We start from the raw sequence: 14,776 nt of genomic DNA, 5'->3' as shown, positions 1-14,776 counted from the left end.
AATCGTGTACAGATTAAACAGATAGATACAACTTGTTAAATAGTAAGCTTTAGAGGTGTTGGAAGGGGAACTTTGTTACCTAGGTTAGCTAGCTAAACTAATCTTATTCTGGCTAACGGGTTTATCGGTGTTTTAAGCCCCCAACGTCTCCTTCAAGGCAGCTCTTAAGGTTAAGGTTAACCCTAGGTGCCTTGAAGTCAATGCTCGCAGCGCTGCCTTGAAGTCGATTAGGCAATGGTTATGGTTAGGGTTAGGTTTGGGTTAAAACGCATTTCTCCACGCCGGTCAAAAAGCGATCCTTTTCTTCTCAGCTCTCTCTCTCTCTCTCCAATAGAAAGAAACAGGATGAGTGTAGAAATCTGTGGTAATGGTAGCCTATATGTGGCTGTGTGTGTGTGTGTGTGTGTGTGTGTGTGTGTGTGTGTGTGTGTGTGTGTGTGTGTGTGTGTGTGGTTTATCAGTCTTTTAAGCCCCCAACGTCTCCTTCCAGGCAGCGCTGCCTGGAAGGCACTATGATTAACAATGGTTATGGTTAGGGTTAAGTTTAGGGTTAGGTACCATGAAGTCAACGGTCACAGCGCTGCCTGGAAGGAGACGTTGGGGGCCATTGAGCGGCTAACGGACATATATGATGGTGGACTCAATCAAAATTCCGAATTATCCCTTAAAATATTTTGCACAAATGTTGTGAAAGGTGTGAGATTAAAGGGGTGTTTTCTTTATAGTTTATACTTTATGTTTTGATAACAGTTTACAGTGAAAAGTGGGGCTTTTTCACCAAAAACAGCCACTTGCTGTGGCTATAAACGCAATGAGAGCGGTGACAGTGAATTAAAAAGGTAAATTCACGGTCGAACTAAGCAATGATCAGAACCTCACTAAAAGGCTCAATAAACCTGAGGGGAGCTGCAGGATGATAAATGTGGTTCACATTGTGTTTACATTGTCATTTGATACATAAATAAAAATATTGATTAGCCTATATATGTTAAATTAACTAGATGTTTTTTCAATACATACTTGTGCAAACACATAAATGGCAGCCTGAAAAGTTGTGGTGCTTCCATGGATACTTCAGAGCATATGTTGCTGAAGTTTTTCACTGCTCTGCACTCTTAAAATGATCAATAAATTCATAGTAATTAAGGGCAGTCCAGTCTGGCCTTTTTAGCTCAAGCACCAAGAAGTGGGACTCCATTGCGACCACAGTGGTGCTATTACAGGCCGAAACCCTCTCTCCTTTCAAGACGGGTAGATCACTTTTCCCTGGCACTCAATTCTAATCTCATTGGCTCTCATTTTTGCCCAGGGCCAATGAGCTTTAACCTTGTTAATCTAATCTAACTCAGCCAATGAGGGATAGGTGATCATGTTGCCCAAACACACAGTGGCGGAGATAAATCATCCCAAAATACCGATCTCTGCATGCTGTAGCGACAGCGGCCATTTTGGGGCGGTCGTTGTGAGTCTTTGGCTGAATCTCATCACCCTTATTTGATAGCTCCTCGACTCCTCGGTCCTTGGCTGAACTGGAAAGTTTTTCTGTCTCTCCTCGGTGAAGGCCGTCTCAAAGCTCTTATTTCTGCCCCGAGGACCGAGGAGTGAGCATCGAGGAGGGATCATCGAGGAGCTATAGCCAAGTTACACGAGAGCAGCTTTCCCGGAAGCCGTGTAGCTGAAAGCCGTTGCTAACTCCGCCCAAACAGCTGACAAATTCATGTGACAAGAAAGGACATCTCATCCCGCTAAAAACACATTTGCTCGTTTCCTCTCTCCTCCCATGATTTCGAGGAAAGGAGGCAAGTGGAGGTCTCGAGGAGGCAATTTAAGCGACATGAGATGCAGCGACTGTGTTGAGCTGTGAGGCTGACTGACAGGCCATTTTGGTGTGAATTGACTCAACGCTGACAGACCTCTTCTGTTCATTGGATCGGGCCAAGGTTAACAATGGGGAAGCGATTGAGTCAGTAACCTTTCAAATGGAGAGCGCTGTGAAATCCTCTCTCTCATCCTCAACAGTAATTTATTCACTGAGCAGCAAGAGCTTGTGAATTCATTCAGTTATCATTGCCATTAGTTGGAGGTTATTCATATTGTGGCTGCTTTCATTTGTTCATTTGTTGAGGTCTCCGCTAATGAACATGTATCTATAAATCTGTGGATACGAAGGTTGTTGGGCCAAAAAAATGTGTATCCTTGGTGCAGCATCTGCTATCTATCTGAATTAAATTTAGTACACACACACAAAGAATTCAGAGGTGTCAATGTCAATGTTTTCACTATCCATTGAAATATCTGAGCAACTACTACATAGATTGGCACCAATCTCCGTTTCATTCCACTTTCTTTCTGTTGGAATTTTAAATTCAGTGGATTTCTGAGGACTATGGTTAACTGCTCCTTAGATCTCTGCAGGGTAAATCCAGACAGCTAGCTAGACTATCTGTCCAATCCGAGTTTTCTCTCGCACGACTATTTTGCTGGGGCTCTGTGCGGAGTTTAGCACCGCCCATGACAATTCTGATTGGTTTTAAGAAATGCCATGAACAAGAGCATGTTTTCCTCCCATCCCTGAATGCTGTGTGGAGTAGCCAGACCCTCCTTCAGCGCGCTTTGGAGGAGAGTCTGGTAAAGCGAGAATAGTGATTACCTGACTTTTCCTCTAATGCCACCATGAGGTTTTATTTTTTATTTTTTTAACAATGTTATTGTTGAGTTTTCATGCATATTTCGTTTTTTTATTGAAATATCTCAGCAACTACTAGATGGATTGCCATTAAATTTGGTGCAGACAGTCATGGTCCCCAGAGGATGAATTGCAAAAACATAAATCCCCTGACCTTTTTATCTAGGTGCTAGCTCCATCTTTAAGTGAAAGTTTGTGACTAAATACCTGCAAAACTTACAACATTTCCATCATCTTCAGCTATACTTTGTGTTAAGCGCTAATTAGCAAATGTTTGCATACTGACACGCTAAACTAAGACGATACACATTACACCAATTATACATCAACATGAACTGACTCTTCAAATAATAAGAATTCAGTTTGCAGGTGAATTTAGAGATATTCACCAAAGAACTTAAGACACAATGCCTCCTGGAGTGTCTGAGGACAGATACACTATATTTCCTGTTAATATAACGTTATATTTCAATTCCCACCTCCAACAGGCAATCGAATGCATCACGCAGGGACGGGAACTGGAAAGGCCACGCACCTGCCCCAAGGAGGTGTACCTGCTGATGCAGGGCTGCTGGCAGAGAGAGCCACAGCAGAGGATGGTCATCAAAGACATCCACAGCCGTCTGCTGGCCCTGGTCAAGAACCCGCCGGTTTACCTGGATATCCTGGGCTAAAAGGGGCCGAGAAGCAACCAGGGAGCGGAATACAAAAGGCTGGGGAGGTTAAGGTTTTGATTTGAGACCTAAAACTTGTTCCTTTAATTCTAATGGAGGGTAATTACTTTGAACAGGTTCCTCTTGGTTTGAGTTTAAAAATATGTCCCGATGCTTGATGGACGAACCATCTGCAGTGACCTTTCCTCATCCCGGCTTGACCCCAACCCGTTTACTGCCCCGTCGTTCTCCGGAAACCTGTCAAATGTTTACCAAAGTGTTTAATGTTTATCTGAAGTGGGCTCAGCCAGATGGAGGGACATGCATGGATAAGTGCTGAGGTAACTGTATATGGGCTTTACGTTGCTGGGAGTGCGATCTCAGATGATGGCTTGTCGGGGGGATTTTGGCTCTGAAGTCCCTGCAAAGATGTGTGAGCTGAGCTGTGGTACATTTTATATGACTCTACAGCCGACACCCGTGTTAAAAGGCAATTAGAAAATGAAACGGATGATTACAAGAGAGGGCACTTCACATCATGAGTCAAAAGTGGAAAGCATTTTTGTCAGATTTGGGTGCCCAAATCGTTTGTACAGTATAGTCACTGATTTTGGATAAGTTTTGATATGGCAGGTAATTCTAAGGCTTTCAGAAAATGTATATAATATATCAAAGTTGTACAATCAAAACCTTGGAAAGCTTGTATGTTTCTGATGTGTCCTATCCAGTGTATCATATGAGTATTTTTCAAAAACAAGAACAAAATGTCATATATTAGCAGTGAAAGTGTGTGCTTACATTTAATGTTGTCGAATATGAAAAAAGAATGACTTCCAAAGAACAACCCTTTGACCTGCAGCCTGCCTGCGACACTCAGGAGTGGCTTTTGTACAAATTAGTGATGTTTAACATGTAGACCTTCCAAATCAAAGCACTGCAGTGAAATTCAGTAAGGGGGCAGGATGGTGGGGAGGTGACACACTGAGATGGTTTTAGAGGCAACAGATGGATTACAGTGAGTGAAACTCCAGGAGGAGAGGGACAGATGGCACTGAAACAGAGGTCCTCCATGGGAAAAAAAAAAGTTTAAATTCAAAACTGAGTGTACAAACCATTGTGATACCTTTAAGTGTAAATACTAAATGTACATATTCTGTATTAATGTCTAAAATATATATATATATATATCTTCATGTAATGTTACTCCAGCACTTTGTATATTGTCTGCCCTTAAAAATAAACTTGATCAAAAAAATGTCTGCAGCCTGCGCAGGAACATCCATCAGTCAATCCATCATGATCGTATGCAATGATTCGGGCCGCCGTCTGTACTTAGACATTTTAAGAAGGCTATTTAAGAGCCTTTTATTATTTTTGACGAACTAATCAGCAACCTGCGACGTCTCCACAGGTTCCTCAGCAGATGGGTATTGAAAAGGAATAATTAAGTTTCATATTGCCTTTCCGCCAGGCCTTCAGCAAACAAACACCCTCAAAAACCAAACCCTTCTCTCTACCTATCCACCCCCCATCATCACCACCACCACCCTCCCTCCAGCACTCTGTATGCAGAGCGTCTCCAGGGAGTGGTAATGGATTGTGAGTAATGCTATCATCCCTTTCTCTGTCTCGTTCGTTCACTCTACCTCCTCTGGTGTACCGGGGGGATGAAAACACTTGGAGGACTCGTGTCTGGCTTATTGTTTCTTCTTGTGTCTACAAGCAGATTCTGGTCCAGATAGGATTAGTGCACTATGTAGTGTTTGTCCCTGTTATCCTTAAGGGCTCTCCATTTGTGGTTTTAGAATGAACCTTTTTTTAATAAGCACTCGAGTCTCTAGCCTGGTTAGATATTGGATATGACTATAATAAGAGCTGGAAATGAGGCCATTTTCAAAATGGAACCCATAGTAGAGCTTTGCAGTGGGAAAATTTCCTTTTTAATCTTCCAACTTGTCCTATAATGCTTGTATGCAGGATATTGGTAATTATTTTTCTTCTATGATAATAGTGCAGATTAATTTGGGTCTGTGTCCTCTTCTAATAATGAACCACTACTATCCATCCTGTAAGGCATTAAAGTTAGTAGGAAGAGAACTCCGGCACACAACGTTGGCACTATTTTAGTCAAACCAAAGCATCCAAATCTATACAACCTCATAGAGAAGAGGAGCAACAATGAACAACACTCAAGTTGGAGGTCGCTGTTTTAGTTAAGAACAACAGTTTTACCCTTTAAACTAAACTGTAAGCAGCCTGTTCAGTTTAGTTCAGTCACTTTATTATCCCAAATGGGAAACTTGATCTGCAGTCAGGAGTGCAAGATAAAAAAAAAACACATGCAAACAGCTTTCCAATCAACCTGTTTTAATAATTCACACTTCAATAAGCTCATTGTGACGGACTGCATTGAAAAAAATCTGTCATTTAAGTCATTTAGTCTACAAAGTCTATAAAGTCATTTAATCTACAAGGTTTCCTGCATCCAAACATTTTAAGTGAGCAGTAAGAGATAATTTCACATCAGTTTATCTATTTTTTATGTTTTTAGAGTGAAATGTTTTTCTGCAGTGATATGCCTCATTTTATGTTTTCGGGGGTTCAGTTCAGTTCAGTTCGAGGCTGCCTTAAACAAAAGCATCTTCACTGGGAACAAGTTGAAGGATCTCACACAATTTAAGAAAAATATGGTTTGAAGGCTGAATACCGGACAAAATTTCTTGTTACACTGACCATTTTTTGCAGTGAGATTTCTCACCCAAGTTGGGTTTCTTGCAGATAGACCTTTAAGGACTCACACAGTGTTGCAACACTGCAGCTGCAGCCCATATTTTGGCGAATAAAAGCTGATCAGCAGATAGGAGCAATGAGCTGCTCAACCAGGACAAGGACACCCTCTTATTGGCTTGTTCTGCCCTCTGCTGGTCACTCACAAACTGCTCAGACTCAGACTGGTGTTAAAATGAAGGATCTGCCAAAAAAAAAAAATATATACACACACATATATATACATATATATATATATATATATATATATATATATATATATATATATATATATATATATATATATATATATATATATATTTTACCACATTTTGAATTTCATTGCTCAGAATCAAGTTGCACATCTGTATGATGTATACATGTTTAAAACAGTAGAACTGCAATGATACGTTGAATAATCGATGCACAGAAAATCAACTAGCAACTATTTTGATAATGGAATATTTAGTTTTGGCCATTTTTTATAGAAAAATACCAAACGTTTCTTTGTAATACATAATAATGGATTGAATATCTTTGGGTTCCAGACTGTTGGTCAGACAAAACAAGGCATTGGAGGATATCACCTTAAGCTGTAGGAATTTAAACTGGAATTTCTTTCTTTGTTCTGGCTTTTTATAGACAAAACGATCAATAATGAAAATAATCATTAGTATACATGTATACTGTGTTCACACTCTTAATATATGAGAGTGAACACAGTATACTATAATCTTAAGAAATTGCTATGGTACGAATGTAAAAAGGTTCTGTTTTAAGACACTTCAAATTTTTCCAGTGACAATTATTACACTTATAAATATGGAATTTATTACACAAGTCTAGTAGAACAAAGTAGAAAATTACAAATTATACACAGCAAAGAACAAATAAGTATTTATACATTTTAAGAGTAGTTTGTCTTCTTTTTAAAGACAAGGAACAAACCAAGCATTATATCAAAAGAAAGGTTGTATAAAACATAAAAAAGGCACCCAACCCTGTTTTGTATTCTTATATCAAATGGTTCATCCCGCACTCGTCTTTGCTCTCTATTTTATATTTTCCAAACATCCTTCAATACACTTTCTGTTTTTTAAAGGCTTCATGAGAAAAATGCCCAGTTTTCCTGATAATTACAACCTGAATCTGCTTGTCCACTGAGGAGTAAACCAACATGGTTTATATGAAAAGTAGTTTTCAAAGTAACAGGGATCTGGTATGGAGAATATCTGGGCTTGAAATGATAATTTGGTCAAAAATAATTGTAAAAATACAATACAGAAAAGCGACATCAGCATCGATCTATTTGATATGGAAGCCTCGGCGATCAGCATCTCTGAGCTTCATAACCGTCCAACTGTTGGCTGCAGGCACCAAATGGCTGAGAATGAATGAGATGACAGTAGAAAAAAAAACAACAGAAAATAAATGATTTCCAAACTAGTTTGGTTCAATAGCAAAGAACCACAACAGAAGCCAGTAATGATACAATTCCAAGAATCAACAGGGTCAAACCGAGGAACGCTGTAAGAGGATGACTGGAGAGAGAAAGAAAAGAAAAAAAAGAGATAATACAGAAACATTTAGGGAAATTACTGCTCCGTTTCGTCTGCGACATAAAGACCTAAGTGACTTTTATACTCTGCACACTAACCTTGGAAACATCTTAAACAACTCCCCTGCTCTGATGCATGTGTGTGTGCATATGTGTGCGTTTGTGCTCTTTGTGATTCTACATATTCACTCTGCGTCTGACATTTCTACTTCAGTATCCAACATGGACCTGTACCACACCTCATTATCCCATAATATCACATACATTTTCCCCTCTTACTAAAGTCTCTAGTAACACAGCTAAAAGACATTTATTTGTGTGTGTGTGTGTGTGTGTGTGTGTGTGTGTGTGTGTGTGTTTGCCACATGCTTCCTATGAGTTGTGTGATCACACTACTGGTGTTAGTGGTGAAACAAAGTGTACATTTGTGCCATATATGCTTTCAAAGTTGATTTATACAAATGAACCTTTCAAACCGTTTGTCAAGTAAAAGGATTATAGTTGAAATCTGTACCTACAGTATGTCAGTGCTTCAACAGAGATGTTTAATAGTGCAACACCCTATCCCCCATTAAAACCTATATAGCAATTCTTCTTTGTCAAGTCTCTGAAACATAGGCTGCATACACAGTACTGCTATGGCTTCATATATATTATTGAATTGTCTAATTTATTCAATTTATCAATTAATTTGTAATTTTATTTTCTTAAAACAAGTGAATTAGATCATTTGAATTGAACCTGTTTTTCAGAATCGTCTGCAATTTTATTATCTATTAATCTGCCATTTACATACTCGTCTATAAAATATATAAAAAAGGAAAAATGCCCATCACAGTTTCCCATATTTCATCCAAGAAGGCCAACACCTCAAGATACTGAATCTACAATGAATTAAAAAACAAGAGAAAAGCAGAAAAATATGCACATTTAAAAAGTTTGGAATTTTTGCCTAAAGAAAATTACTCAAATGATTAATCTAATATCGAAATAGTTCTGTCAGTCAACTAATCGATTAATAAACTAATCATTTCAGTTCCAATACAGACAGGTATTTTCTTGAAAAAAGTTCACTTAAGTTAAACTAAAGCTATTGAAATAATCTGTCTGTACTTTTTTCACTTGTTTTAAGAAAACAAAGCTCAATAGCAGTGTTCATTTATTGAAAACTATAGTAACTTAATCCATTGTACTTCCTCCAAAAAGAAAACGCCTCATCTTCATTACCGCCTATGCACCTAAAACAAGCAATACATATAATACATTCTATAAATATATCATTATTATTTCAGTGGTAAATAACAGTCTCATGGGACAACAAGATAACCAAAGTAAGTAAGTAAGTAAGTAAGTAAGGAGTGTTACTGTTTTGTTTTACTGTAAATGCACCACAGCACTGCAAAACGTACAAAAAGTACTACCATGTTAATACGACCACAAACTATGACTACATGTACTTTTTGCCTCTCCGTGTCTCTTAATTCTTTACTCTTTAGCTATAAAGCGCAGGTGTTGGAAATTTGAAAATAAATGTTCAGAATAGATCTTAGGATACGTGATGGTAGAAAAAGAAAAAAATAATGCCGTTTGCTCAGAACAGAAAACATTTTCAAGACCTCCAGGGGCCACTCTAGCGTTGCCCTGGAAACGTACTGTTGTAAAAATGGTACCTGTCTTTTAATCACTGCCGCGCTGTAACATTTCTTTTTTTTATGTTGAGGGCAGATTGTGGGGTTCATAATAAGCCAGGCAATCAGTAAAAAAAAGAACCACAGGACCTGCAAATCAATTCCAGGCTGTGCGGAGTAGAATCAATAGGTGGATATATAAGAGCCGGCAACACAATCTGCATTATATTATGCAGAGTTACATGAGGGTTGTCTACGCTTATACATAGAACAACCACACTAACCAAGTATTCCAGTTAAAAAAAACATTTTCAATAAATCCTTAATAAAGTAAAAGGAGATTCTGGCCCAGTACATGCAAAAAAACAAAAACAAAAAGCATTATTAATTCAGAATATAATCCCTGCAACTGCAACATTAGATGTTTCCAGTTTGAGATTTAAACTTGTAGTGAGCTACTGTAAACATCATATATGAAGTGTGGCTCTACAATAAATGCACATTGAGGATCTTTAAAAATAAATTAAACAGACATTTTGTACACGGTAGACATATTTTCTCACATAGGAGCTTAATGCAACATCAGAAAAAGGCTTCAATGAATGCAACTGGGTCCTTAGGCGGTGAGAAAACACATGAACAAATACTTCAGGTGTATAACTGTGTTAGGGAAATCCTTTAGCACTGAACATGATGCATCAAAATCTTTAAAACTATTGGTATTAAACAAGCACTACCGTGAACTGTTAATAGTCATCTCAAACACACGCCGCTGAGACAGACAAACAGCCCAAACCTTTCCTTTGGAAAGTGAATCAGACATTTTGTGGCTGTTGGTTGGTGGAAAATGCGCCCTCACTTCTCCCTGCACTCGCGCCTTGATGTGTGCGGCTGGTTGGAGCTGTGGCAGGGTTTCCACAGCAGCGGGGCGCTGAAAATGCCGATGATTCCCAGGTTGAGGACAAGGCTGGCGACCAGCACCCCAACGGTCCCCAGGAAGGAGGGCATCGCTCCGCGGGCCAGGAGCCACGCTCGCCGTGACGTCATGTCTGCCATCACGCCCTCCATCTGGAAGTGGGTCCCCACCACAGCGCTGATGTGGAAGAGCTGGTGGCTGTGGCCTGTGTGAGGAGGGAAGACGAGATTCAGTGTAGGAAACAATGAGGTAAGGACCTAAAAATGTGCACGGCTGGATCTTTCACCTCCATACTGCCATGTACACACACTAAAACCTCGAGAACTACGTTTTTCAGTTTGAGCTGAAACGATTCGTTGATAAATCAATTAGTCAATCCACAGAAAATGTTGGAAACAATTTATTGTTTAAATAATTTATCCATCAAAAGTGCCAAATGTTCTCTGGTTCCACTTTGCTGCTTTTCTCGGTTTCACTGTAAACTGAACATCTTTGGGTTTTGGGCTTTTTGGACAAAACAACCAGCACAAGCACTTTTCACTATTTTCTGACATTTCATTATTATTATAAAAGGCTGGATTCATTTATTTTACAAATAGTTATTAGTTGCAGTTCTATTTGCAGTCGTTTTTGAGCCAATTTAACCAACTGGCGTCCAATATCTAGGCTGAATCTCATCCTCCTTATTTAATGGATAGGACCGAGGAGCGAGCATCGAGGAGGGATCATCGAGGAGCTATAGCCGAGGATACACGAGAGCAGCCTTCCCGGAAGCCGTGCAGCTGAAGGAGTTGCTAACTCCACCCAAACAGCTGACGTATTCATGTGACGCTTCAGAGGAAAGGACGTCTCATCCCGCTAAAAACACATTTGCTTGTTGCCTCTCTCCCCCATGATTTCTTTGTCATTTATAATTGTAGTAAAGTGCTATGGGACATAGAACAGTCACATCACCAACAGCATTAAAATATCCCTTACAGATGAATCCATTAATAATTTAATATACTCGGATATAGACTATTAATTAAATGTATGATTGATAATTCATTCATTTGTTAATGTAAGGTTTTGTTAATCAAATGCAGTGTTCTATAGAGCAACCTATCATTGAGGTTCAAACACCGATACACAAAAAGCCTGAAGCCAATATGGCCTTTTATGAAACAGAGACTCTAAACTTTCTTCTAATTAAGTATGTTTTAAATAAATAAGTGCCTTATTTGGTGTTAAACTTTACTGTGTTTCAACTACTACGACCTAAGTTAGTTAAACAGCATGAGCAAACCATCTCCTCTTTCCCTTCTTTTGCACAATATGTAACACAGTTAATGCTAAACACAGCAGCTTTTCCTTTGCACTGGAAAAGCGTGTAAACCACAGGTGCAGAACATTTTGAGACGAACAAAAAGACATAACCTGGTTGAAACCTCACCAGGGTAAACAACTGTCCACTGAGGTTGAAAAGTTTGTTGGCAAGTTTACACACTATCAAATAAAAAGCCTGTTTGATACAGAGCTGTTGTTTTGTGTCGGTTGTGTCCAGTAGTCAGCAGGGAAAACATTCAAGAACAGGCAACACAAAAGACAAAAATAAAAGTTACAGCCCCATGTGGATGGGTAAAACCTCACTGTGAAAATGCCCTCTATAACTCCACTGAAGCAACTGGGAATAAAGCATCTTATATACTTTCTTACATGTACTTATATTGTTATTTCCTCAGTAAGGGCATCAAGATTTAAAGACCGTATCAGTATATGCTGTGCTAAGTCAAACAAGCCATAATATAATGACGATATCCATGAAGGACATACCAAAATAGTCGAAGCGTCCTGGGGCCAACCTCTCCGGGAGGTGGGCGGTAAACAGGAAGCAGGTGAGGACGGCAAAGAGGAGGTGGTAACAGTGACTGGACAAGGCGTCGCTCAGGCTGCAGCTTCCCCCGCAGCAGAGAAGGATCTACACACAGAAAAACATACAAATACCTTCAGAAAAACACTAGAAACCAACAGATTTATCTCAGTCTTTCAAAAGAAAAAGAGAAGATAAAATATTGGTTTAAAATGTCAACAGACACCACCAATTTAAAGGGTAACTACCGTTTTTTTCAACCTGGACCCTATTTGTCTATGTTTTTGTCTCTAAGTGACTGATGGGAACAACAATCTTTGACATTGGTCCAGTATTAAGCAAGATCGCTGCAGTCGGCAGCAGCGAAACAAGCTACAATGTAAGTTAAAAAAGCAATTGTCCAGCTTGTATTTATGCTTGTTTTGCCGCTGACAGGCTCAGATTAATATTCTAAGTGTCTGACAACATTATTGAAAGGATTTCTAAGGAGGTTGACCTTTCTGTTAAAGAGTAAGATCCTTTTTTTAAACGTAAAAACATCTGTGAAATTGCATTCGCTAAACCCACCAGACTCCATGTAAATAACAGTAATTTTAACATTGTAAAATACACTTCATTCAAAGTTGACAAACAAAATAAAACTATGAAACGCCATTTTGGGTCATCTTTCCCCTTTTCCAACCATCGCAACTCTAGTTTTGGTTGAAATAAACACATAGTTTACCGGTTTACAAGTGAAAATATTTTGGCTCTGTACACACTAAAAGTATTGTTTTTCTAAATGGAGTCTGGTGGGATTAGCGCTAGCGACTTCAGAGCTGTTTTTGGTAAAACAAAAAGGTATCAAAGAGGTTTTAAAGGTCTATCTCTGAAGGGATCCTTTCCATGATTCAGGTTAGGTCACATTATGTTAACAGCCTTTCTGACCTAGTTAGGGCCAAAAAGAACTCAACAAATGACTTGCATATTGCACAATCATCACAGTCATTTCAGTGATTAGGGAGATTAATGATGGCAGCGATACATCTGTATTAGATTGAGAAAGAAAATCAGTTTCTGGGTTAGTGAGCCAAAGTCTTGCTAAGTATTAAAGCCTGGCCTTAATCAGCTCTGAATGCTTACACAATGACACAAACACACAAATACAGAGGTTCATAGTGGAAATTAAAGCTTTAAATTCAGTCAGAGACGAATGGAAGTGTGCATACAGTATATATTAACACTTGGATAAAAGCATATCTGAAGACAATACTGACACTCACCCTGTAAAACAGAGGAACAGTGTCAAATATAAAAGGAAGGACAAACGCTCCTGTCCTTAGAACTTTACTTCTCTGTGGAAACTGCAGCTCTAGGAACCTGTGGAGACAGACAGGGCAATAATCAACTGTTTTTATTCATTTAAATTATTAGGGATGCAACGATCCTATATCGGGCCGATACTGATACCGGGCCGATACTGACTCAAATAGCTGGATTGGGTATCGGTGACAACAGGGCCGATCTTTTCAATTCTATGTTCATATACTATATACATTATGTACTGGAATTTTAATTCCTGTTTAATTTTGAAAGTTGCTGGTGCATGATTTATTATTTTTATAATAACAATAATATCTATGCATTTGTTACAACTTGTTTTAGAAAGTTAGGAAAGCATTGTTGAAATTAAGCCTGATGTTGCCTTACACATAAAAGAATGATGCCAATCACTTCCACAAAGTGAGGCATACAGCTTACACTGGTATCGGATCGGTACTCGGTATCGATCGATACCCAAAGCCCAGGTGTTGATATTGGGAATGAAGAAGTGGGATCGGTGCATCCATATCTTTATATCTATCATCGATAGCAAAAAGGACACATATACATACAGAAACAAAAAGATACAAAAATAATAATTACCCTGTGGTGACCCCACCACCACCCATCAACAGACCAAAACCCAGAAAGGATCTCTCTGACATCCAGAGGGCAAAATACATAAAACAACAACATGATATTAGAATCTCCGTTAAGCACTATAACAATTCTTCAACTGTAAGTAAATTGCATGCATCCTTGCTACCAATAGCTCCAAATTCATAAAATAAAATAAGAAGAAAGATGTTATTCCCTTGGGTTTTAGTAATTGACTCTGGAGGTTCAACATAGAGCTATTATAAGTAATTACTAACTTTACTTTGTCTTCTACATAGAGCTTATATTGGTTCATGGACAATATTGGTATATGAGTATTTGTCTGATAACTAAAAAGAAATTGCACAGGTCTAGGTAGGTAAGGTAAAGGTAATTTAGAAACGGTGTCAAAATGACATAGTTTGTCCACCAGAGGGCACCGAGTTCATTTTTCAACTTTAAAATGTCCCCTCGGTATGTATATTGGTCACAATTTAAAAACTAAAAAAAGTAACTCCCAAACATTGATATCAGTATCGGCCTCAGAAATCCTGCATCAGTCGGACAATACTTCTCACACAAGTTCGTTTTCCTGTCTCAGTATAACCTGCAGTGGATATCATGTAATCACAATTGCTGTTCAAGCTTAAAGGGTAAGTACCGTTTTTTTCAACCTGGACCCTATTTTCCTATGTTTTTGTGTCTAAGTGACTAATGGGAACAACAATCTTTGACATTGGTCCAGTATCAAGCAAGATCTCTGCAGGCGGCAGCGGCAAAACAAGCTACAATGCAAGTTAGAAGGGCAATTGTCCAGCTTG

General features: G+C 38.8%; 2 protein-coding genes across 3 annotated transcripts in view; one reads left to right on the top strand and one right to left on the bottom strand.

The window, feature by feature from the left end:
• Positions 1-3,360, top strand: part of ntrk1 (neurotrophic tyrosine kinase, receptor, type 1) — a 34,977-nt gene extending 31,617 nt beyond the window's left edge. For both annotated transcript variants that reach the window (XM_078252238.1, XM_078252239.1), the window contains one exon: positions 3,175-3,360. In XM_078252238.1, coding sequence (XP_078108364.1) covers positions 3,175-3,360 — 186 coding nt within the window. The remainder of the gene's footprint in view (positions 1-3,174) is intronic.
• Positions 3,361-6,910: 3,550 nt separating this feature from the next.
• Positions 6,911-14,776, bottom strand: part of paqr6 (progestin and adipoQ receptor family member VI) — a 25,003-nt gene continuing 17,137 nt past the window's right edge. The window contains exons 6-8 of the mRNA XM_078252240.1: positions 13,319-13,415; positions 12,020-12,164; positions 6,911-10,412 (exon numbers count right to left, since the gene is read on the bottom strand). Coding sequence (XP_078108366.1) covers positions 10,147-10,412; positions 12,020-12,164; positions 13,319-13,415 — 508 coding nt within the window. The 3' untranslated portion in view covers positions 6,911-10,146. The remainder of the gene's footprint in view (positions 10,413-12,019; positions 12,165-13,318; positions 13,416-14,776) is intronic.

Source organism: Sander vitreus, chromosome 6, assembly GCF_031162955.1.
Source record: "Sander vitreus isolate 19-12246 chromosome 6, sanVit1, whole genome shotgun sequence".
Taxonomy (NCBI): Eukaryota; Metazoa; Chordata; class Actinopteri; order Perciformes; family Percidae; genus Sander; species Sander vitreus.
The sequence above is the reverse complement of the archived record's forward strand: the minus strand, read 5'-3'. Positions and strand labels throughout refer to the sequence as shown.